This window comes from Cajanus cajan, chromosome 5 (genome assembly GCF_000230855.2).
Source record: "Cajanus cajan strain Asha chromosome 5, NIPB_CcT2T_4, whole genome shotgun sequence".
Taxonomy (NCBI): Eukaryota; Viridiplantae; Streptophyta; class Magnoliopsida; order Fabales; family Fabaceae; genus Cajanus; species Cajanus cajan.
The window spans coordinates 72586448-72610798 of NC_138521.1; the positions used below are offsets into that span (position 1 = coordinate 72586448).

Genomic DNA, 24351 nt, shown 5'->3' on the forward strand with positions numbered 1-24351 from the left:
TGAGAGGATGAAGTGTATTAAATTCGAGGATGGACTTAGATCAGAATTAAGAAAGGCAGTAGGGATATTGGAAATCTCTGATTTTCCCACATTAATACACAAGTGTCGATTTTTGGAAGGTTTTGATCATAATAAGGATAATAGACCAAAATCTTTTGGCCCTCAATTTAGTAAGAAAAGGGATAATGAAAGAAAACCTTATGTTCGACCACAATGGAAACCCCAATCCTCTCAATTTGCAGGAAATTCCAGTAGGTCCATTAATAATAAAGCCAAGTGTTTTAAGTGTGGACAGGGTCATTATACTAAAGATTGTCCTCTCAAAGGACCTGTTTGTTTCAAGTGTGGAAAGCCTGGTCATGTATTTTCTGAGTGTGGACAACCAAAGACGCACGTGAATACTTCCGGATCCAAACCAAGACCTTCTACAACTGGAAGAGTTTACACCATGACCGGAACTGAAGCTGCTCAAAACAATGATCTAATACAAGGTAAATGTTTCATTAAAGGCAAAACTTTAAATGTACTGTATGATTCAGGCGCAACTCATTCTTTTATCTCCAATAATTGTGTTCAATACCTCCAATTACCAATTTCTTCTTTAGAGAATAATTTGATTGTTTCAACCCCTACAAACAAATCTGTAATTGCCAATAAGGTTTGTTCAGACTGTCCTATTTTTATTGGCGATAAAAAATTTCTTGTAAATTTGATCTGCTTACCTTTATCACAATTAGATGTGATTTTAGGTATGAACTGGTTATCTTCCAACCACGTTCTTCTTAATTGTGCAGAAAAGTCTATAATATTTTCTGATCCTAAGGACCTATCGATTTCATTATCTAAACCAATAAACAAGTTTCCTTGGGGTAAAGTTCAAGGATATTTAATCTTATCCTCTATGGAAGCTAAAGAGGAAGTCAACTTGAAAGATATAGCTGTCGTTCAAAATTTTCCTGAAGTCTTTCCTAATGATATTCCTGGTTTGCCACCTGACAGAGAGATTGAATTTTCGATTGATTTAATACCTGGAACTGGACCAATTTCAATGGCACCCTATAGGATGTCACCTTCTGAATTAGCTGAGTTGAAGAAACAATTAGAGGAGTTACTTGAAAAACAATTCATACGCCCTAGTGTATCACCTTGGGGGGCTCCTGTTTTGTTAGTCAAAAAGAAAGATGGAAGCTTTAGACTGTGTGTGGACTATCGGCAATTAAATAAGTTTACCATAAAGAATAAATACCCTCTTCCTAGGATAGATGATTTGATGGATCAATTAAGAGGAGCCACTGTATTTTCTAAGATAGATCTAAGATCAGGATACCATCAAATCAAAGTGAAAGCAGAAGACATACAGAAAACTGCATTTAGAACAAGGTATGGTCATTATGAATATCAAGTAATGCCTTTTGGAGTAACCAATGCACCTGCAGTGTTCATGGATTATATGAATAGGATTTTTCGTCCGTATTTAGACCATTTTGTGGTGGTCTTTATAGATGATATCCTCATATATTCTCGAACTCATGAAGAACATGAAGAACACCTTCAAACTGTTCTCCAAATCCTGAAAGACAAACAACTGTATGCCAAACTTTCTAAGTGTGAATTTTGGTTAGAGGAGGTTAAGTTTTTAGGACATGTGATTTCCAAAGATGGAGTGTCTGTGGATCCATCTAAGGTAGAAGCAGTTCTACTATGGGAACCTCCAAAGACGGTAACAGAAATCCGTAGTTTTTTGGGTTTGGCAGGATATTACAGAAGATTCATTGAAGGATTTTCTAAAATAGCTATGCCTTTAACTCAACTCACCAAGAAAGGACAACCCTTTGAGTGGACAGAAAAATGTGAGAATAGTTTTCAGGAGCTTAAGAAAAGATTAACTACTGCACCAGTCTTAGCCTTACCCAATCCTAATGGACAATTTGTCGTATTTTGTGATGCCTCAAAAATGGGATTAGGGTGTGTTCTTATGCAAGATAGAAGGGTAGTAGCATATGCTTCTAGACAGTTGAGAGCTCATGAAAGGAATTACCCAACCCATGATCTAGAACTAGCTGCCATTGTTTTTGCACTCAAAATATGGAGACATTATGTGTATGGTGGTAAGTTTGATGTTTTTAGTGATCATAAAAGTTTAAAATATTTGTTTGATCAAAAGGAACTGAATATGAGACAAAGAAGGTGGATGGAATTTTTGAAAGATTATGATTTTGAATTACATTACCATCCAGGGAAAGCCAATGTTGTGGCTGATGCACTGAGTAGAAAATCCTTACATGTCTCCTCATTAATGATTCAAGAGATGAATTTGATAGAAAAATTTAGAGACATGAGTTTATCAACTACGGTAAGTCAAGATAAAATACAATTGCATGCGGTTCAAATTACTAGTGACTTACATGGACAAATTGGTGAGGCTCAGGTAGTTGATAAATTCATTCAGAAGAAAAAGAGGTTGATAGGTCAAAAGGATGGTGAAAAGTTCGATTTAGATCAAAGAGGAGTTTTGAGATTTAATAATAGGATATGTGTACCAAATGATTCAGAAATTAAGAAAATAATTTTAGGTGAGGCACATAAGAGCAAGCTGAGCATACACCCTGGGGCAACAAAGATGTATCAAGATCTCAAAAGAATGTTTTGGTGGCCCAAAATGAAAAAGGAAATAGCACAATATGTGGCTACATGTTTGATTTGTCAAAAAGCTAAGATAGAACACCAAAAGCCAGCAGGAATGTTACAACCCTTAGATATACCTGAATGGAAATGGGACAGTATAACAATGGATTTTGTAGTTGGTTTACCACGAACAATTCATAAGTTTGATTCCATATGGGTTATTGTGGATAGACTAACAAAATCTGCTCATTTCTTACCCATCAACATTAGGTATTCTCTAGAAAAATTGACTGAACTGTATATAAGAGAGATTGTAAGGTTGCATGGGGTACCATCTAGCATAATATCTGATAGGGATCCTAGATTCACTTCTAGATTTTGGGGAAGTTTACATCAAGCATTAGGAACTAAGCTTCGTCTTAGCTCTGCATATCATCCTCAAACAGATGGACAATCAGAAAGAACCATACAATCCCTAGAAGATTTATTGAGAGCTTGTGTGCTAGAGAATTCTGGTAGTTGGGACAAATACTTGCCTCTGATTGAATTCACTTATAACAACAGTTTCCATTCTAGCATAGGTATGGCACCCTATGAAGCTTTATATGGAAGAAGGTGTAGAACTCCTTTGTGTTGGTTTGAGACAGGAGAGAATTTAATCTTGGGTCCTGAATTGGTGCAACAAACCACGGAAAAGATCAAAATGATTCAAGAAAAATTGAGAATGACTCAAAGCAGACAAAAAAGTTATGCTGATAAAAGAAGACGACCTCTTGAATTCCAGGAAGGTGATCATGTATTTTTGAAAGTTACACCAACAGCTGGTATTGGTAGGGTAATGAAATCAAAGAAACTCACTCCTCGATTTATTGGTCCTTATCAAATCCTTAGAAAAATAGGTCCTGTTGCTTACCAAATTTCTCTACCACCTTTTCTTTCTAATCTCCATAATGTTTTCCATGTGTCTCAGTTAAGAAAATATATTTCTGACCCTTCTCATATAATAATGCCTGATACAGTACAATTAAAGGATAACCTTACATTTGAAACAATGCCTGTACAGATCGTAGACAGAAGGATCAAGCAGTTGAGAGGCAAACAGATTGCATTGGTAAAAGTCATTTGGAATAAAGACACTGGAGATGCTACTTGGGAACTCGAAGAAGAAGTTAGAAAAAAATTATCCTTATCTATTTTAAGCAATAAAAATTTCGAGGACGAAATTTCTGTAAGTAGGGGAGAATTGTAATATCCCAAATTTTATTAAATAAAACAGGTTATTTTGATTTTAAATATTTATTGAGATTATTAGAAAGTTTATCATATTTTTATATACGTATTTTACTATTTATATATACGTATTTTACTATTCACATATACGTATTTACGTATTTATGAATAGTAAATATATTATTATTTTAATAAATAGTAATTTCCAAAAACAAGAACGTAAGCACTTACGTTTGTTTCAAATTATTATATTATTTTTTAATGAATAGTAATTTATAATATTATAATAATGAATAGTGCATAGTAACTTATAATATTATTTTAATGAATAGTGCATAGTGCATAGTAACTTCAAAATTTCTATAAATAGGAGCCTAAGGTTTTGAAAATTCAGAATTCTAGAGAGAAGGAAATTCTGGAGAAATAGAGAGAGAAAGTAAGAGAGAGAGAAGGAGAAAGAAAAGGAGGTTCTGCTCTAGTGCCTTGTTTAAGGAGAAAGAGGAAGAGATTCTGCCCAAGTTTTTAGAGAGATATTGCACTAGTTTCAACTCCTACTTATCTAGGTAAGGGGGAGGAGAACCTTATCTTTTTAAAATTTTATATACTATTATGTATATTTATTTATGTCATTTACTTGATTATATTTATTTAGTGGGGTATCTCTAACCTCATCTATTTGCTTATATTTATTTAGTGGGGTGCCCCTAACCTCATTATTGTTATATTTATTCAGTGAGGTGTTACTAACTTCATCTAACTCCTTAACTTTTAATTACCCTGTTTATTTATTTATGTTATTTCTATTATTTAGTGGGGTGACCCTAACCTCACTATATTTATATATTTATTCAGTGAGGTGTTCCTAACCTCATCTAACTACTTAACTTTTAATTACTATGTTATTGTTATAATTATTCAGTGAGGTGTTCTTAACCTCATTTAACTACTTAACTTTTAATTACAATGTTTATTTATGTTATTATTATATTTATTCAGTGAGGTGTTCCTAACCTCATCTAACTACTTAACTTTTAATTATTATGTTTATTTATTTACGTTATTATTTAGTGGGGTGTTTCTAACCTCATATATTTGTTTAACCTTTAATTACTATTACTTATTCTATGATTATTCTTATCTATAATAATTATTAATATATTCACATTTTATATTGTTTAATTATTTTATAATAATTGTCATTGTCATTTAATTAATTAGTGCTCTTAATATATTTTATTTAAATTTGTGTTATTTAATTAAAGCTTAAATAATGATAAATTCTTAAATCTATTTTGAGTAATTTTTTTATGATTAATATAATTTGTTAAAATGTCTTTTACTCATTTTAAAGATAATTAATACTCTATGGCCATAGATGATAAAGTTTGAATTATTTGTAGCTGGAGGTTTAACCTTGGGGATTTAAATGAGTAAGAAATGGAGGTGGAATATCTTTTGGTTGGTGTTATAATGATGCTCATTTATCCTGACTAGTCACTACAAGTATAATTCAAATTTTATTGTATCAAGAAAATCTAATATTTAATCTGTATAAATATATATTTATATATATATATATATATGTTAAAATTTTATTTATAAATAATTATGTTTATTCGTTCGAATTATTGTATTTATTGGATATTGTTCTTACTCCTTTCTTTTCTTTGTTTTTTTTAATTAAATATATTATAAATAGATGGATCAACTTGAGATTCCAGATCATTTTGCTGTTATTATTACTGCTGTCCTACGTGGAAGGAAATTGGAATACGGAGGCTATTTGATGGATCTGTTATAACTTTACTTGTCAATCATATTATTTTAATTGTAATTTTCTTTCCGTTATGAATATATATATTGTATTTAAATAAGTAAGGAAAATGAATAATGTGTAAAATAATACGTTATTCTAAATATTTTAGAACGATATGTTATGTATTAAATTCACAAGATATTCTTTTCTTTACTTTTATTTTTATTAAATAAATATATAGATATTGTTAATGATATAATTGCGAAAATATTATAATTTTATATTGTATAATTTGGGTATTAGAATTAGGCGTTACAATATTCAAATCACATTTGTTTATGATATCCCTTAATAAATTGAAAGAAATGAAAAACTTCTTTTGTATTCACACTTCAAAAAGGAATGAAGACATATTTTACATCAGTGAAATAACAAACAAATCTTTCTAAACATGGAAAATTTAAAAAAAAAAAAATTGACCAGTAAACTTAACAATTCTTTTTGTTTGTTAACATAAAGGTGATAAGTAATCTCTTTGATCAGATAAAAAGTGACAATTTAGTAAAAAAATATTTAATGTTCACAATTAATACACCAACAAACACCTTTTCCACAAAGAAGGAAGATGAAGATAAACAAAGCAAGTATGTGAGAGATACTTAAGGATATGCAATTGTCATCTTCATGAAATACCTATATAAGGAAGTTTAAATATTAAAAAAGAATAGACACAAAGATGGAAGATGAAGATACACAAAATAAATATGTGGGAGATGCTCAAGGATATGCAAGGATCATCTTCACAAAATATTTACATAAAAAAAGTTTGAAGATTAAAAAAAAAAAGAGAACAACTTCTATAAAAATTCATATTCATTCTTTTTATTAAAAACTTTGTACTTAATTTGATAGTAAGACAAAATAACAAATGATTTTTCAATTTTAACTCTATGTTATTACTTGAAGTTTGAATAAGTTTGTTTGTAAAGAATACTTGGTTGTTAAAGTTTGGAGAGACTTTTTTGTTAAAGAATTCTTGGTTGTTGAAATTTGATGTTTCATTGTTCAAAGAATACTTGGGTAATTGTTTGAAGAGACAAATTAAAAAATACTTAATTTGAGTTAAAAGTGACTTATGAAAGAATATTTATATTTTTATAAAAGATAATGAAACTTAATCAAATTTATCAAGAACTGAGCATAATCTGTGGTTGAAACAAACTAGTATAAAAATACATATTGTTTTTTTCTCTTAACTTTTCATCTACACTTATAAGGTTTGTCATACTATTTAACTATTTTAAAAAATATTGAGTTTTTTTTATTGATACTATTTAACTTTTTTCTAGTATCTTTCTGAAACTTGTTGTAATCATACCACATTTCATTTAGCCTTATTGTAAATTTCTCAACGGGTCAAACTTCTCTCGGAGTTTCTTCCAACTTTGTGGCAAAATCTAGAACGCAAAAGAACTTTCAAGGGTTGGCCAAAGTCCAGCAGGATTAGAACAAAGATGGACATTAGAGAATAACATAATCGTGAAAAAAATTGTTCCTATTGTCACACTCCTGGTCACGCCACCATTGGTCTTTATTGTTGTAATGAATTTTAATAAATTTATTTAGTTATATTTATAATGTTAATATTCAATAAATTTAATCACTTGATGGTAGTCTCTGAGTTTTGGTATTTGATAAGTAAAATTCGGAAGAAAAAAAAAAGCCTGAATCTGTAGGCTAGAACGCCCCGTTCTGGTTTCACATTTTATGTGCATTTTTTGAATCCGGAACGGCCTGTTCTGATCCATTTATCATGTGTTATTTTTTAATCTGGAACGACCCGTTCTGGAACCAGAACGGTCCATTCCGGAACGTGAATAGTAAAAAGTGCTAGTTGGAAAAATAAATTTGCACGATTACTATTTAGGTAAACATTTTTTAAAATAGTATTATTTAAATAAAAAACTCTATTATATATGCTATTTTTATTTACTAGTTTAATATATAATATTAGAGACTTTATAAGAGCATAAATAGCTATAAGAAATGATGTTGTTTGAAATTAATAGATAGAATTATTATGACTGATTTTTTTAAATATTTTTTCCGTTCTTTCTTACTTGTTGGATTTTTTTAAATAAAATTTTGTTTCTATTTATTTATTATTTTCAAATTTTAAGATAATATTAATTACTGTATTATCAATTATATACCTTTACATTTTACAGAATTTTTAATTAATTTACACAAAAAATAATATGTGTTTATTATGAAATAAAAATAAAGAAAGGTATAATAAAAAATATTAAAATTATTATATAAAAATAGAAAAGATATTATTTTTTATTTGTATAAAAATTCGAAATGACTATTATAAAGGAATGAATGTAGTGTTTAATACAGCTGCATATCAAGATAATTAAAAAATATTTGAGGACAAAAAGAAATAAAGTGACTCTCACACCTTTCTCCATCGTCAATGAACTTTGTGAGCATGCGACAATTACAATTGACCGAGTCTTCGAAAATTATGTTAGATTGGAGCTGAAACATTCAAAGGCACAGTCTAGTTCAACACAAATGCTCAATTCTGTCTCTATTTATATATGTCTCTTGTCAATGCCTTTCTCACTTGGAAATATCAAGATGAACAATATGTGGTTGCTATCTCTTTTTTGAAACTTAATTTGTTCCAATCACCAAGTGCTTCATTTTAAGAGTGAAAGTCTTCTATACGCATTTAGTCAATATAAGATGTGAAATTGCTTTTTGTGATTCTGGTACAATTTAACATTAATCATATTCAACGAAAGTAAAATACTAGTTATTTTCTTCACTCTAAAGATACTTGGAATATTTTAGACCTAAATAACAAATCCATCCTTTAAAGAGGTTTTGGACATGAATTTGATTTTTTATAATGTAAAATAGTTTTTTGTATTCAGATTCATCTTGATCTAATAATAGGCAACGACTTGCATGTAAGGGTTTCTCCGTAAGTCTCACGTACTAGTTCATTGACTCTTCTGTATAGCCTTCTCTGAATATTAATGACATTATATATCATAATTTTAAAAATAAAAATAGTATGTATAATGGATGATAAAATAGTTAAACTAAATAGATAATGTAATGAAAATTGTTTAATGAATGAGTGGGGCGTTGAGAGTGACGTATTGGATTAATCCTGTGATCTAATCTAAGGAATAATAATGAATCAATGATGGAATGAATGGTGAGAATGAGGAAAGACGTTACAGCAATGCATGCATATAGATAGATAGCATTGCAGGAATACGTCAACGCTAGCTAGCTGCACTATCTACTTATCTACCCCATTCAATGCATTGCAGGACCCTCTATCTCTATATGTATGATGTATCTATCTATAATAGACTAATATCTTCTCATCGACTTCATTTTTTCCTTTCATCTCTCCAATCACCATACGTTGTTGAGTAGTTCTATCAAATGATCTTTCCATATCCTTATAAAAGAGAAAGAATCCAAGAAATTAGTTTATTGTATTAATTTATTATTTAATGACAACAAAACTTATTGAGTAATTAAAGATTTTGTAAAAACAAAATATAATTTAATAGAAAATCTTATTAAGAAGTGTCAAGATAAACTTTTCAAAAGGTTCCTAAAAAAGTATTAATAGGAATATACATATCTGAGACTAAATATGACAGAAATTGGGGAGGAAAAACCTTGATGTCTAGTACAACGTTTCTTGACTTCTCCTTCTACTCTTTTAGTTTATTGTTGACTTTTGTTAAATAATTATTGTATAGTGAATGAAAGGTGGATAAGAAAGGATTTTAGTTATTCGACATAGTTAAGATATCAGAGAGGTGAGGAGATCCATTTGAAGTCGATAATGGGTGAAAGAATATTAGTAGTTCTATTGCTTGTTTTGAATTATTTGTTGGTTGCAGAAGGAGAACAAGCTGATGGAGATTGTGAGTTCAGTTTTTTAGTTATATATATCCTATCTTATGTATTTGATCCTTTTCTAGAAATATGATAGCCGTATTTGTTATAATGTTCATTTATTAAATATTTATAACCATAGAACTAAGCTTTAGTAAGTTCAAAACCAGAAGCACTTGGCAGAACTAGAAAACATGGAGAAGTTAAGATAAACCAAATTTGTGTCTTTTAAGTCTTGGAATAAGTTTATCAGTATTTTTTTTTTCTGCAAAGAGCAATATAAATTGGCTAACTCAATGTATAAAAGATTTCATTGACTGAATTGTTGTATTCTTTGGCTGTAATTTCGAATGCAGTGACCAGCCTTTTGTCTCTTATGGATACCTTGAAGAATACCCCTCCTAATTGGGTGGGTTCGGATCCTTGTGATAGTTGGGATGGAATCAATTGCAAGAATTCACGTGTTACATCAATGTAGAGTCTCCTACTGTATATGCTCAGTTGTTTCCTTCTGAATTTGTATTTGAAAGATTAACTTGTTTGCAAGTATTTCAGAACATTATCAAGCACTGGTTTGGTTGGTCAACTTTCTGGAGATCTTGGTTCGCTATCTGAATTGGAGACTTTGTAAGTATTTTATTTTGAGCATGATCTTGTGCTATATCTAATTTAAGTCACACCTGGAGGATGTAAAACAGTTCTCACTTCTCAGTCCAAGCTAGGAAAGTATCTCATCCAAAAAAAGACTCACTTTCGGAAACCACCTTAATTTCTTGCATTTCATTCTATCCAAATTCACCTTTTGCAATTTGCATACTCCATAACATCTAACCTCCTACCCCAAAATAAGGCACAGAAATTCTTCACTTTTCTTTTTCTGCTTAAACTAACTCTTGACTTTTCTCTCATAGGGATCTATCTTACAACAAGGACTTGACTGGACCGCTTCCACAATCCATTGGGGATTTGAAGAAGCTGACAACCTTGTAATTCAGAATTGATTGTTGAACTAGTAACTCAAATCTGATCAAGTTTTGATAAAAACAATTCTAACAAAACTGGTGCTTTCTTGTCAACAGAATTCTTGTTGGTTGTAGCTTCAAGGGTCCTATTCCAGACAGCATAGGAAATCTGCAGGAGCTCCTCTTCTTGTAACGATTTTTTACTACATTATCTAGTGAAAATATTTTAGTTGGTCTAACTGAAAAGTCATGGTTTCATGTTCATTTTTATTTTCTACAAGAGGCTTCTGACATATAACTAATGTGTCTTTAGTTATCTTTAGCTTTTGTAACATAATGTTATATCTTGGATCCTACTCTAAATCATTTACTTTGAATTGCAGATCTTTAAATTCCAATAGCTTTAGTGGACCAATTCCGCATTCAATTGGTAATCTATCAAAGCTTTATTGGTTAGATTTAGCTGACAATCAACTTCAAGGGAACATCCCGGTATCTAGTGGCGATATATCTGGTTCTGGTCTTGATAAGTTACACCATGCCAAGCATTTGTAAGTCAACTCTCTTCTGCAGTAGTTGGCTTATCAATTTTTTTTTATAAATATGATTTGCTTTTGTAAATACCAAAATCCATCAACGCATTTCCAATATATACAGTCATCTTGGGAAGAATAGTCTCTCAGGCAGTATTCCTCCTCAACTTTTTAGCTCGGAAATGGCTCTGATTCATGTGTAAGAACTGTTCTAATATTTTTCATGCAGACTCTATGAATATAGTTGAACTTTTGTAGCATGTGTTGAATTAATATAGAAAGCGGGTACAAGCCTCCTTGTTAAATATATACCTTTCGACCTGAAAATTTCTTGGTCAGGCTTTTGGAAAGCAATCAACTCACTGGAAACATTCCAACTACGCTTGGACTAGTTCAGAGTCTGGAGGTGGTGTAAGTGTCTATATTAGTTCTCGAGCAAGTTCGTAAATTTATTTTTTTTTGCTCTCGGCATTAGTATAATGTTACACGTGTGTAATTTTGTATAGGCGCTTAGATAGTAATTCATTAAGTGGAACTGTGCCTCAAAACATCAACAACCTTACGAATATTCAAGATCTGTAAGCAAACATAAAGAACATCTGAAACATTTCATTTCTTTGTGTGCATACTTCTACTTGAAAACTGAACTTTTTTGGCTTTAATTTATGCATTTCAGGTTCTTGTCCAACAATAAACTGTCAGGCTCCTTGCCAAACCTTACTGGAATGAATGCCCTCTGCAACCTGTAATTTGCAAAACACTTAGATATGATAATTATACTGTAACTGTTATTCCTATTGTTCAGTAGCCTTTGTTCATTCGAAGTTATTGCTACCTTGTAATAATGAGTAACTTTTTTAATCTATTTTGAAGGGACATGAGCAACAATAGTTTTAAACCATTGGATTTTCCAGGATGGTTTTCGACTCTTAAGTCCTTAACAACATTGTACGTCTTTCATTGTGCACTTCCTTGACCTTTCACTTCTCTCTCTCTTTGTGATTTCAAGACTTCAGCTCAGTTACACAGCTTTTCTTTTCATGGCAGAAAGATGGAGAATACACAACTTCAAGGACAGGTTCCTACTTCTTTGTTTAGGATTATCAATTTACAGACTGTGTAAGCACACCTGTCTTGACTAGTGAAAGTTCCTATATAATGTATGAGTACTGAGAATTCACGTGTTCTTAAAATTCTAAACACAATAAAGTAGTTAAACACAATCATCGTTGACATGGTAATTTATTATATTTATATCCTAACATCTGATTGCAGGGTGCTAAAAGACAACAAAATAAATGGAACCTTGGATATCGGCTCCTCCTACAGCAACCATCTGCGACTTGTTGATTTGGAGACAAATTCAATTGACAGTTTTCAGCAAAATGATGTTCCAAATGTCAAGATAATGTAAGCCATATTTTACAATGCTTGTTGACATTTTTTGTATGTCATTGCATAGAATTTGTAATTTGATTAGTTTTTAAGGTGTTTCATTTTTCTGTAGTAGTAGATTTGAGATTTGCACCTTTGGTTTCACTTAACGGCACTTTTCCCTGCAGACTTAAAGATAACCCACTTTGCCAAGAAAATGGAGGTGTAGAAAGCTACTGCTCCTCTTATCAACCCACTGTTTCATATTCAACACCATTAAATCACTGTCAGCCTGCTACATGCAGTTCAGAACGGATATCTAGTCCCAACTGTATATGCGCATATCCATATACAGGAACCTTAGCTTTCAGGTCACCTTCCTTTTCGGACTTGGATAACAAAACTTACTACTCCATGCTTGAGGAGGGTCTTATGCAGTCCTTTAAGTCTCATTTTCTACCTGTTGATTCGGTTTCGCTGAGCCAACCAATTCAGGATTCAACTAAGTATCTCAAAATGAACTTACAAGTCTTCCCTTCAGGACAAGATCATTTCAATCGAACAGGGACTTTGAGCATTGGTTTTCTGCTAAGTAACCAGACTTTTAAGCCTCCTAAAGGTTTTGGACCATTTTATTTTCTGGCAGATAAATATGAATACTTTGGGAGCTCTGGTAAATGTCTTTCCCACACAGTTGTAATAAAATTAATTGTAACAATTGGTCCATTTAAAATTAATCTTTCACTCCACCCTTTTTTTATCATGTTGAAGGATTGACTGAATCAAGTAAATCTTCAAACATTGGAATCATAATTGGAGCGGCAGTTGGTGGTTTGGTCCTGCTACTGTTATTACTCCTATCAGGTCTTTATGCTTTCCGCCAAAAGAAAAGGGCCGAAAAAGCTATTGATCAAAGCAATCCTTTTAGTAAGAGATCTCTATACTTGGCTCTTGCATTTTAATCATTCACATGCTATTCATTTAATTAACATGCTTAAATTTCACAAAAATGCAGGACGCTGGGATACCGTTGAGAGCAAAAGTGAGACCCCTCAGTTGAAAGAAGCAAGGATGTTTTCTTTTGAAGAGCTTAAAAGATACACCAAAAATTTTTCTCAAGACAATGATATTGGATCTGGGGGTTTTGGGAAGGTCTTACTCTTGAATGTTACTTCTAAGCTTAAATATTCTATTATGATTTTTAATCATTGTATAGTGCCCGTGTTCGTTATTCTTCTCACAAATTTTATTATATTGGAAAGAATTATGTATATATAACATTTAAAAGAGTAGTCACTTAAAAGAGAGCTTAGGTGAAGATCATGGTATTATAAACTGTAACATAAGTTCATTCATGTTTGTTTATAATATACTACTATAAACCAACTTTGTAATGTGTAAATGTGCACAGGTTTATAAGGGAACCCTTCCCAATGGGAAACTGATAGCTATAAAACGAGCTCAAAAAGAATCTATGCAGGGAAAGATTGAATTTAAAGCAGAGATTGAGCTCCTATCAAGGGTCCACCATAAGAATCTTGTTAGCCTTTTGGGATTCTGCTTTGCGCGAGGAGAACAAATGCTGGTTTATGAGTATGTTCAAAATGGAAGTTTAAAGGACGCTCTCTTAGGTACCTTCAAAAATTAAGTTTAGTGAGATATTTTTATACAACTTCGTTACAGTACTATACTATTGCCTTGCCATCCATTAAGTGACATTGTCAATGCCAGAGACTTTTGTATCTCACAGACGTATGTGATATGATAGATTTGTAAGTTGTAACTCAATTTTTTGTACCTGATAACATGGATATGGTCTATGCCTCTATGGCTATGCAGGGAAATCAGGAATCGAATTAGATTGGATTAGAAGGCTAAAAATTGCCCTTGGCACTGCCCGGGGTTTGGCTTATCTTCACGAACTTGTTAATCCTCCCATCATACACAGGGACATCAAATCAAACAATATTTTGCTGGATGATCGCCTAAATGCTAAAGTTGCTGATTTTGGTCTCTCCAAGTCTATGGTTGATAGTGAAAAAGATCATGTTACCACTCAAGTTAAAGGAACAATGGTTAGTAAATGAGTCATGCACACAGTTATGCATAACATAGTAACATTCAATACCAAAACTTAAGTGCTAATGCTGAGAATGGAGTATATTTGTTTGTGGTGTATACAGGGTTACTTGGATCCAGAGTATTATATGTCTCAACAATTGACTGAGAAGAGTGATGTTTATAGCTTTGGAGTGCTAATGTTGGAGCTGATATCCGCAAAAAGGCCATTGGCACGAGGGAAGTATATTGTGAAAGAGGTTAGGAATGCACTTGATAAGACAAAAGAGTTATATGGTTTGCATGAATTTGTGGATCCAGCTATTGGTTTAACGTCCACACTGATTGGTTTTGACAAGTTTGTGGATATGAGCATGAAATGTGTTGAAGACTCAGGTAGTGACAGGCCTAAAATGAGTATTGTGGTGACAGAAATCGAGAACATTTTGAAGTCAGGTGGTACAAACCCCATTGATGAATCACCATCCATCTCTTCTGGTTTTGAAGAGGTAAGTAGAGGGAGTTCTAGCCATCCTTATAATAGCAACGACACCTTTGATTTAAGTGCAGGATTGCCATATCCAAAAGTTGACCCTATGTAATCAATAAATAAGTACCTCAAATCTATGGCACACTATACATATCAAGTATGTTTGCTAAATGTTGATACACTTCGTACACATGCCATGCTAAAAGTTGGGTGTCAGTCTATATGTAATGGTGACATTCCTGTTGGAACAAAAAGTGAACAAATGTTTATGTAATTAAAGTTAAAGACAATGAATGATTCGAGGAAGAAACGTAATTCCATGTTCTGTGCTTGATTTTAATTATTCTGTGGAATTTCGGACATTGTGAAGCACTGGTGAAAGAAAATATATTTGATCAGTATGGTTTGGTTTGAAAAAACACATTCTTTATCTTTATATATCATTTTACAAAAAAATATTGTTTTCAAAAATTTTAAAAATATTTTTATTTGACTTCTTACCTGTTTTTAGGAAACAAAGTTATTGGAAATGTATTTGTTTTGGGTTTCTTATTTTCTTACTTCTTATTTTTTAATTTTTCATAAAATAGTTTGTACATGTAACTTAAATAATAACAATATATTCATACATTTTTGTTAATGATTATAAATTTTATTATATATTCTTAATAACATTAATTTTATTAAATCTTTTATTTGTAAAAGAAAATTCAAATATTTCTATATGTTAATTCTAACTTTCTAAGCATCACAAAAAATTCTATAAACATTTATATTTTTTATTTTACGTCTTTAAAGTTTAAACCTCATTTGATCATATGAAGCGGTTTTTGCCTTTGGTACAACGGCTTTTGCCTTTAAATGCATTATAAGGGAAACGGGTTTTTTTCACATGTTTTGGCATTAAAAGTTAAAACTATAAATGCAATTTCTCAATTAAATTGTTTTAAAAATTATGCATTGTTTTATTTATAAAATAAGTATAAAGATAAAGATTGTTATTTTTTATATAATTATAACTATCATCACAAAAATAAAATATAAATATACTCAACATCGTATGTAAAATAAAATAATCATAATTCAGGGGGAAAACGTTGTTAAGTGTCAACTTGTACTAAAACCATGAGTAACATTTACACAAAATTTCTTAATATCAATGATAATTTTCTCACATTTTATTTGCAATAATTTCTTTAAACTTGTGACATTTTAATGTCTTAATTAACATCTATCTTACTCCCTCATATCCTTTTCTATTAGAAACAAATTGTACTTATAAAAAAGAATTGGAGATAGTATTTATTTATATTTAAACTTTCTTCATCCATAATTAAGTCTTTTTCCATTTAGTGTGTCAGCATTGACCCAAAAATTTATCCGTAACAAATTACATTCTAATAAAATTATGTTTAGTATAAGATTTAGTCTTTAATATCCACAAAATTCAAGTTTGTAATAGATAAAACATTAAAGGAGTTTTACAGTTTTCTAAATATGTACTAACAAATAATTTTACAATTCGAGTTCGTGAGTTATCTATACTTCCCTAAATTCATGAGCATGTGAAAATTTCAACCACCACTTTTTTTTTTTTTTGGAGGCAAGTATGATGCATCATGATAAAATTAGTGGCAACCACTAAGAATAAATTTAAGTGCAAAGCATTGCTAGCTATATAACAATAATGTAGGTGATTAAGAATCTGCTTTATAAAAACCCAGTTTACAAAAAGGTACTTTGTACCTCTATAAATTATTTTTAAAAGTAACAAATAATAAAATTATACAATAGTGGAGGGTTATTTAAAAATACAGATAGTTATTTATAAAGAATGTGATTGCTTATAATGTGAATAGAGAGTAGAATGTACGTAAATGATTTAGAAGTGATTAAAAAATGATAAAACATTCTCAAAAAACTATGTACTCAAAAAAAGTCTAACACTTTTATTATAACTAATGAAATAAAATGCTACAAAATTATTATAATAATTTGTACAATTATTGAATATTATATATGATTATTAAGGATAAAATAGGGGAAAAAATGAACACGAGGAACGTATATACGATGATAAGAATTGTACATCTGAAAATGGATAATTGTATTGAGAATGAATGAGACATATCCAACACTCTTTTACTTTATCTTAATTAGTATCATTAGCTCCTTACTAAAGTTGTGTGTAATTAATTTATAAAGTGGTTAGATAGACATGTGAAGTTCTTAAAGTTATCCCTTCTCCCCAATATTCTTATCAAACACGAAAATTTATCACTAGACATTTTTTTACAAATGCATCGTTTTCTTTTGTTCATTAGTATAGTTTAATCCGCTACTTTATGATATATATTGTTTTCTAACTTTGTAAATATATTTAAATCTTAGTAAGTAAACTTTTCATCATAAACTAAGGTGAAATTAAAAAAGAACACAAAAATTTCTAAGTATCGCAAATATCAAATGATTATTCTTACTCTAAAAGATTTCAATTAAAGTCCAACTATTAGAACACATTTATAAAACAAATAATAAGCAAGATAGATGAAGTAGAGAGAAAGAATGACAATGGGTGAGTCGGGTACAAGTTTCATGATATCTGTTCCCGTTTCCACAACTTAAACCTATCCATGTACTCGTATTCATGTCTGTCGGGTATATTATTTTCGTCCACATTCCTGTCCCCGTCGAGTATCAGTTATACATGTAACTGTCAATTTTTTTTTTAAAATACAATATTTTTAAATTTTTTTTACTATATTACAATTATAATTAGGTTATTTCTGTATCTCATATTTTAATCAATAGACTTTTTAATAATTAAACAACTATAAATATTTCATATTATAATAAATAATCACGCATAATAAAATATTAAAATTCTTTAATACAATTAAATCGGAGTTGAGTATTAGATCGAGGATAGGGACGAGAATGAGTATTATTCACGAGTATCCATACCTGGTCAAATTGAGTATTTATCATCAAAGTTAGGATAAATTCGAATATTATTTACGAGTACAGATTTATTTGTCATCCTTAAAATAGTAAAATTTTATATGTGGTGGTAAGGAGCATGAGAGAGAAAAGGAAATGACTAAAAATGAGGGATGCTCACTTTCCATTCACATTTCACAATCACAAAGGAAAAACTTGCTATTTTTTTTCTTTACAAAATCTCCTTTTCTTTTTTTACCTCTTTTATCGTTTAAAGTATTTTTCTTTTCGCACCGCATTATTTAAATTTAGTCAATATTAATTTCATAGCAATAATTTATATTTTTTCATTTTAAAATTTTAATTTTAAATATTAAAATATATTCATACAGTATATAAAATATTTGCTAATTATAATTTTTTATCACGTTCTAAACGAATATGAAATTTATTTACATTGTATTCTGCTCTTTAAAATGGGAGCAATTAAGTTAGTGGCAATGTTAATGTATATGTGGCCTCACATGCTCCATTGCTCCTGCATGATGTCATGAGATTTTCTATCCTTAAGGTGTTAAATCCTTAGTTTAATTTCAGTCTTCTAAGTGAAAAAAATAAATAAAATGCATAGATAAGGAGCATTTTAGGGTATAGAGAAGGAACACTTTAGAGTAAAAGTGGTAAAGCCAATGGTGGAATCTAATTTAAAGTCCACTTGGTGAACACAGAAAGGAAGATGCTGAAGTAGTGGATTCAATAACATCTTTTACGATACTATTTCGATTAAATTATATTTTTCTTTTTATTTATATTATTCAATTTAGTTTTTTTTAATCAAAGAGAATGACAAAAAAATTCGAACTTGAGATTCTATATATATTATTTCAACTTCAACTACTATACTAATCTAAATAGTTCTATTTTTTTATTTTAAAATGTTTAATTAGATTATCTAATTTTTAAAATTATTGTTTAGTGTTATCTCTCTTTCTAAATTCACATTAACTACATTATTTATTATTTTCTAAATTTTTTTCTTCTACTTAGATAAATTTTAATTTTTTATCCAACTTAATATTTTTTTTATTAGATAATCCTTTCTTTTTTATTTGTGATATTTTTCCTGTACTCGTTTTGTTGTCTGACATAATCTTATTAATGTAATTATGTTTTGTTTTTATAAATATTTTTTTAGTTTTAACCATTTTTTTAAAAACTAAATTACACAAGTCACTTTGATCAAAATCGGTTTGATGATTGATCCTTTAATTTTATATTTTATGAATAAGAAATAATTTTTATTTTTATATTTAGATGAATAAAAATAACGCACTAATGAATAAATTATTGTATAGTATATTATTATATTTTCAATGATTTGTGTTAATTTAAAAATAGCAACCTTAATTAAAATAAATATTATCATATTATAGTCATGGGACGTGTGTTACCCATGCACATTACATTTTAAACATAGGTTTGACATTTTTTTTTTGTATGTGTTGTTTTTCTCCCATTTTTAAGCCTATTTTTTTTCCTTTTCCGTGGCAAAGATCAATCCTTGTTCATTTCCATGTCCAAACTTTAATATTCATATGAATAGCAACAACGTCTTTTGCATAATTGATTATATAATTTTTTAAAATAATTATATTATTTGTATAAAGCACTTACAAATTTCACTAATTAATTTTTCTCGAAGAAATCTGGCTGGTCACTCTTAAAAAAATCTTTCTTTTAATTTTTTTTTCATATACAAAATTCAAATTTAAAATTTTATTTAAGAAAATCAAATCCAATATTACTCCAACAAATGATTTATTGGTAATTGATTGAATAGTTGAATCAACACCAAAAATATTTGATTGTAAATCATGTCTATAAATAATTACTGACTTCCAAATCCGTGAATCCGTGAAATTAGCCTTTGATTCCACGAAAAGCAGAGCCGAAAGGGTTCTAGCTGGCTGAGTTGTAATATGTTAAATGCAAACTTAAATCTCTATATTAAATGCTGAAATTAATTATATTTATCTGTAAATAATACTAGTAAGTAAATATCAATGATGAGCATTAATACTATACTTGGTTACACTCTCTTTCTTTCCACCTTTACAAAGTAATCAGATTTCACCTTCACTGGGACACGCTTGGGCTAATTTTTGAAGATTTTCAATGATCATAACCAGTTTTGTGTTGAATCGATTGACAAAGCACTTGGGCAGCCATCCTGCAGGATCCAACTGAAACAAAACCAAGGCATGAGGAATGCAAAGAAAGGTTTGGTTAATCTATGAATATTAATTAATTACCTGAACAACGTAAGTGACGACACATGAATCATCTTCAAGCTTCTCTACTACCCACCCTGATTGTAGCAACAGTCCTCTGATTGCATTACTTTGCTTTGGATGTAACCCTGCTGCTATTTCCTTTGGCAGTGAAGCAACTGCTACCACCTATAACACAGTTAGTCTTGTTTAGACAAACCTTAAAATTATGGTTAATTTTTTCAACAGCTATTCTAATTATGGGTTATGCTGCATAGCATTTTTGGTACCAAGTACTAACCAAGGTGCCATCTTCCATGGTTTCACGGCGCTCGTAGACAATGAATTCCCTGTTCCTGAAGAGAGGCTTGGAGTTGTCTCCAAACCTAAGACGAATTATGCTGAGGTTGTCTTCAAGATCCTTTATGTACCTTGCTTCTACCAGATCAGAGTCCCATTGCTGGCTTAATAAAATAATACAAAACCACCATCAGAATGTAATCACTAACCATTCAATTAATTCCTTAATCCAATTGAAGTATTGAACCCTCGTGACAAGGAACAAACATGTATAGTATCGTAATGTACAAAGAAGAGGAATAAAAAAAAAAATTAAAAAAAGTAAAAGACAAGGCAAAGTGCGACTTTTGTCATTCCTAGGGATGTCAGCCACAAACTATAGGATTAAGGACAATGCTAGAGACAAAAGTTTTCTTTTCAACATGCTGGATGGAATCTAATCCTCTTAAGTCTCCTTTCTTTGGTTTACCTTTTTTTCTCTTTTCCCATAATTGACATTCAGCTCCCTTAGGAAATAATAATTTGTTTATTTTGTGTGATTACATGAGAAAATTCATATTCACCTTTGCAGCATCAATAGCATTGGCCACGGTTATGAACTGTTGTGGAGACACAGATCTAAGAATCCAACGGCTGCGAAAAGTGTGGAGTGATCCTGACCTGCGTTTTGATATCTCCACACCATTGTCAAGAGTGAGCACCTTCCATCCATCGTTGCTATTTCCTTTATTTGTGTCTGAAGCTGCCAATAACTCTTGTATGCAGCTTTCACTCGCAAATTGCACATACCTTCTCAGAGAGTCCTCACTGATAGACCTTTAACAAAATCATGGTATACATATGTGGAAAACAAACAGAAAATAAGAAAAATATTTGTCACGAGGAATCAAAAGGCTTAGTTTAGTTTTGGTGTTTACCAGGATCGGCTGCAAGGTGCAGGACTGTTGCTCATGGTGGCTGGATTGCGGGTTTCAATTGCCTGCATCAATTGAAAGGTATATATATAATATTTATATATATAAAAGGGAGGTTGAGAAGTGGAAAATAATATGAAGTGGGCATAGGTGATTGGTGCACATGCAGTGCCAGAAGAAGCTTACATGATTAGATCAATAACCCTCTCTCTATATAAAAGATAGATTCTTTTCTTCGAAAAAAAAAGCAGTGGAAAATAGGATGCACATGGAGTGTTGGAGGGGGAACATAACATTGCAAAACATGATAAATAAAATGAGATTAGAGAAAAGGTAGGAAGTTCCAATACCATGCAGAGTTTAACTAAGGAATTTTGGAGCTAGAAAAACATATTCATAGTTGTAATGTAATGTATGGTGTGAATAAAAAAAGGTGTATTATATTCTGTCCAAAAGACAATCCCTACCACTTAGGAATGTGAGGCCCCAGTCACGTGCCATGATAGTTGATAGAGCTGGATTGCATTTGAAACAGCAAGGCGGTCCCAATGGCACGGTATTTGGGATTGTCCATAGCGTTACGTTAGGTGCAGTACCAACAACTAACTTCCCATTCTACTTCAACACTCTACACTCTTTGTTTTTTTATTTTTTATTTTATATTTTATATTATAATACTACACTTCTGATGATATGTGACCAGACTTCTGTTCAATTCCACATGCTCTTCTTTGTGGAGCAGTTAAAGACGAAAGTGGCTGCGGAGTGCTCCTTTTTCAAACAATTAACAATGTCACAACCACCTTACACTATGATAAGTCATGTATATGTGTACAAACGCCACTGTCTTTCTAAAAGACACCTAAAACTATAATGAAACCAAGAAATTTTTTATCAATTTAGATACGCCTTGTAGTTGTATTGTATGTATAATTACATCCACCTTATCAACAATATAAATAAATCATGCGCTCATCATTTTTATTTGAACTAAATCGAGTATATCACAGCCCTAAAGTTATTTCAATCAAGAAGGATTCTTCAAATCTTATAACCATCATTTTAATCAACACATCAAAGAGTGAAAGAAAACTGAGCCTAACCCAATTGGGATATTATTTTAGTCATATTTATAGCTGACGTGCAATTTTAACAATTTCACACAAAGAGAAACACTAGCTCAGGAAGGAGATCTTTGGTCTTCACTGTTTCTATAGCAACTGAATAAGTTCGTTTCCCTACAGTTCTTGATAGGAGAAGTAGCATACTAGTATACTATATTCCAAAAGTACACGAATAAATTTTAAAATGGAACAGAATTTTATGTAACATGTGACAACTGTAAATTGAAAATTGAAAATTGAAAATAGTGTGCTACCATCCATCCAAGTTGGTTAATTAATTAGATAAATTACTATCTGATTTTGTATTGATTTATATATCCAGGTTGTCCTGTTTCCAAGATGACACACATTGCCAACTGATCTTGTCTTAAAATGCCAAGAGCTTTTATTACAAAGCAGATCATCGGACTTGTTTTCTCCAAACCAATCATTGCCTATATATCAACAAAAAAAAGGAGATAACAGAGGGGGAAGGGGGGAAGAATTTTGAATATCAAGTTTAATTATTCCTATCAGGATGTGGCTAACTATGACTCTCATCAACATGATCCACTTAAAGACAATACTAAAAAGAGGATCACGCCTTTTGCTTTTCATGCTTCAAACCCAAACGTGTACCACATTTTTCAATAATTATTTTTTGCCCCTGGATTCAATTTTTTTAGCCCAGAAGGTGAAGATCATAAATATGTGAGAAAATGACGCATCATGTAAAAGCTACGCAAATCACGCTTACTTCCCCCCAATGGATACTTAATTACAGTCACCACATTAATATTTCAAAATGATTAATATATTTATTATTAAGTTTTCTAAAATAATTTTAGTGATTTATTAAAATCATTTTTACTTAGAAATAGTATTATTAATTAAGTTTTTTTTATCTTTATTACTTGATTTTTTAAAAATTGGTTTTACATATCGACCAATTGTTATAGACTTAGATGATTTTTTTCTTGATAAATACAATATTTCATGAGATTTTATAAAGTACTTGTTATATATAATCTATCATATAAAAAATGTACAAAATAAGTACATCAACAATAAATAATTCATATATTCATACGTATTTTAATCCTTAAATATAACATATATAAAACAAAAAATAATAAAGCTAAAAATACCTAAATAGACAAAAGGTATTTAATCCATTTAGTTCTTGTGATAGATCAAAGAAAATAAAAGAGAGAAACTATTTATATTTCATTGTGTTTTTTACTCTGTAAAATCTCAATGGGATAACTATATTATGCGATGGTTAGAAATAGGTATCTCTCCATATTAAATCAATATAAACTTATTTACTCATTATACTAAGCTCACACAAGGTCAATTACATCAACACATTATCAATCATTATTTTATAATAATAATGTTAACATAATGCTTACAAAATATTAATATAATAATCACAAAATTGGGACTAATAACAATAATATGTTATAATATTTTAACATATAATTAATATGAGTTTTAGAGGAAAATAATAACATTAACTATAATTGTCGAAATAATCTAATAGTACTTTCTACACATTCTAAACCATTTTTTTCCTTTTGAATTTTTTGGATATTCTCACAAAAAAAATTACTTGTTTTGTTATTTCAATTATTTTTGAGAATGACATGTTAAATTATGAGAGATTTACTCATGACGAGAAAAAGTCCCCAAAAGATAATACTATCACTTGTTTCAAGTTAATTATTATTGTGATTATATAAATTGTGATAAGAAGATGAATCTTAATTAAAAGATTGATGGTGATGTGAACAAGATTTACAATTCATTTAAGAAAGAAGTGGAGGATGATATGATGGATGGGATAGTCCTCTCTTT

At 30.4% G+C, this 24351-nt stretch overlaps 2 protein-coding genes and 1 long non-coding RNA gene across 6 annotated transcripts; 2 read left to right on the forward strand and 1 right to left on the reverse strand.

Moving 5' to 3' along the window:
• Positions 1 to 9092: 9092 nt before the first annotated feature.
• LOC109811396 (leucine-rich repeat receptor protein kinase HPCA1) lies at positions 9093 to 15304 on the forward strand. Of its 3 annotated transcripts, none has more exons than XM_029273971.2 (19): positions 9093 to 9576; positions 9904 to 10021; positions 10103 to 10174; positions 10459 to 10533; positions 10627 to 10698; positions 10893 to 11060; positions 11167 to 11241; positions 11382 to 11453; positions 11549 to 11620; positions 11719 to 11787; positions 11916 to 11990; positions 12072 to 12161; positions 12318 to 12452; positions 12605 to 13089; positions 13188 to 13343; positions 13432 to 13568; positions 13828 to 14047; positions 14256 to 14491; positions 14600 to 15304. In XM_029273971.2, exons 1-19 carry the CDS (start codon positions 9495 to 9497, stop codon positions 15074 to 15076), a joined length of 2886 nt encoding a protein of 961 aa, XP_029129804.1. In that variant the 5' UTR covers positions 9093 to 9494; the 3' UTR covers positions 15077 to 15304. The 3 variants fall into 3 exon arrangements, with proteins under 3 accessions (XP_029129804.1, XP_020230734.1, XP_029129805.1); XM_020375145.3 differs by having other exon boundaries at positions 9098 to 9576; positions 12090 to 12161; XM_029273972.2 differs by lacking the exon at positions 9093 to 9576 and adding an exon at positions 9609 to 9749.
• Positions 15305 to 19905: 4601 nt separating this feature from the next.
• LOC109811398 (Polyketide cyclase/dehydrase and lipid transport superfamily protein) lies at positions 19906 to 21833 on the reverse strand. Of its 2 annotated transcripts, XM_020375151.3 has the most exons (6): positions 21739 to 21833; positions 21392 to 21453; positions 21038 to 21290; positions 20476 to 20634; positions 20217 to 20363; positions 19906 to 20147 (listed from the first exon to the last, which is right to left on the reverse strand). In XM_020375151.3, the coding sequence occupies exons 1-6, from the start codon at positions 21739 to 21741 to the stop codon at positions 20028 to 20030; spliced, it is 744 nt and encodes a 247-aa protein (XP_020230740.1). In that variant the 5' UTR covers positions 21742 to 21833; the 3' UTR covers positions 19906 to 20027. The 2 variants fall into 2 exon arrangements, with proteins under 2 accessions (XP_020230740.1, XP_020230739.1); XM_020375150.3 differs by lacking the exon at positions 21739 to 21833 and having other exon boundaries at positions 21392 to 21548.
• Positions 21339 to 22366, forward strand: LOC145958463 (uncharacterized). Its single transcript, XR_014434282.1, has 2 exons — positions 21339 to 21469; positions 22092 to 22366. It is a non-coding gene; the product is annotated as an uncharacterized LOC145958463 (long non-coding RNA).
• Positions 22367 to 24351: the final 1985 nt, after the last annotated feature.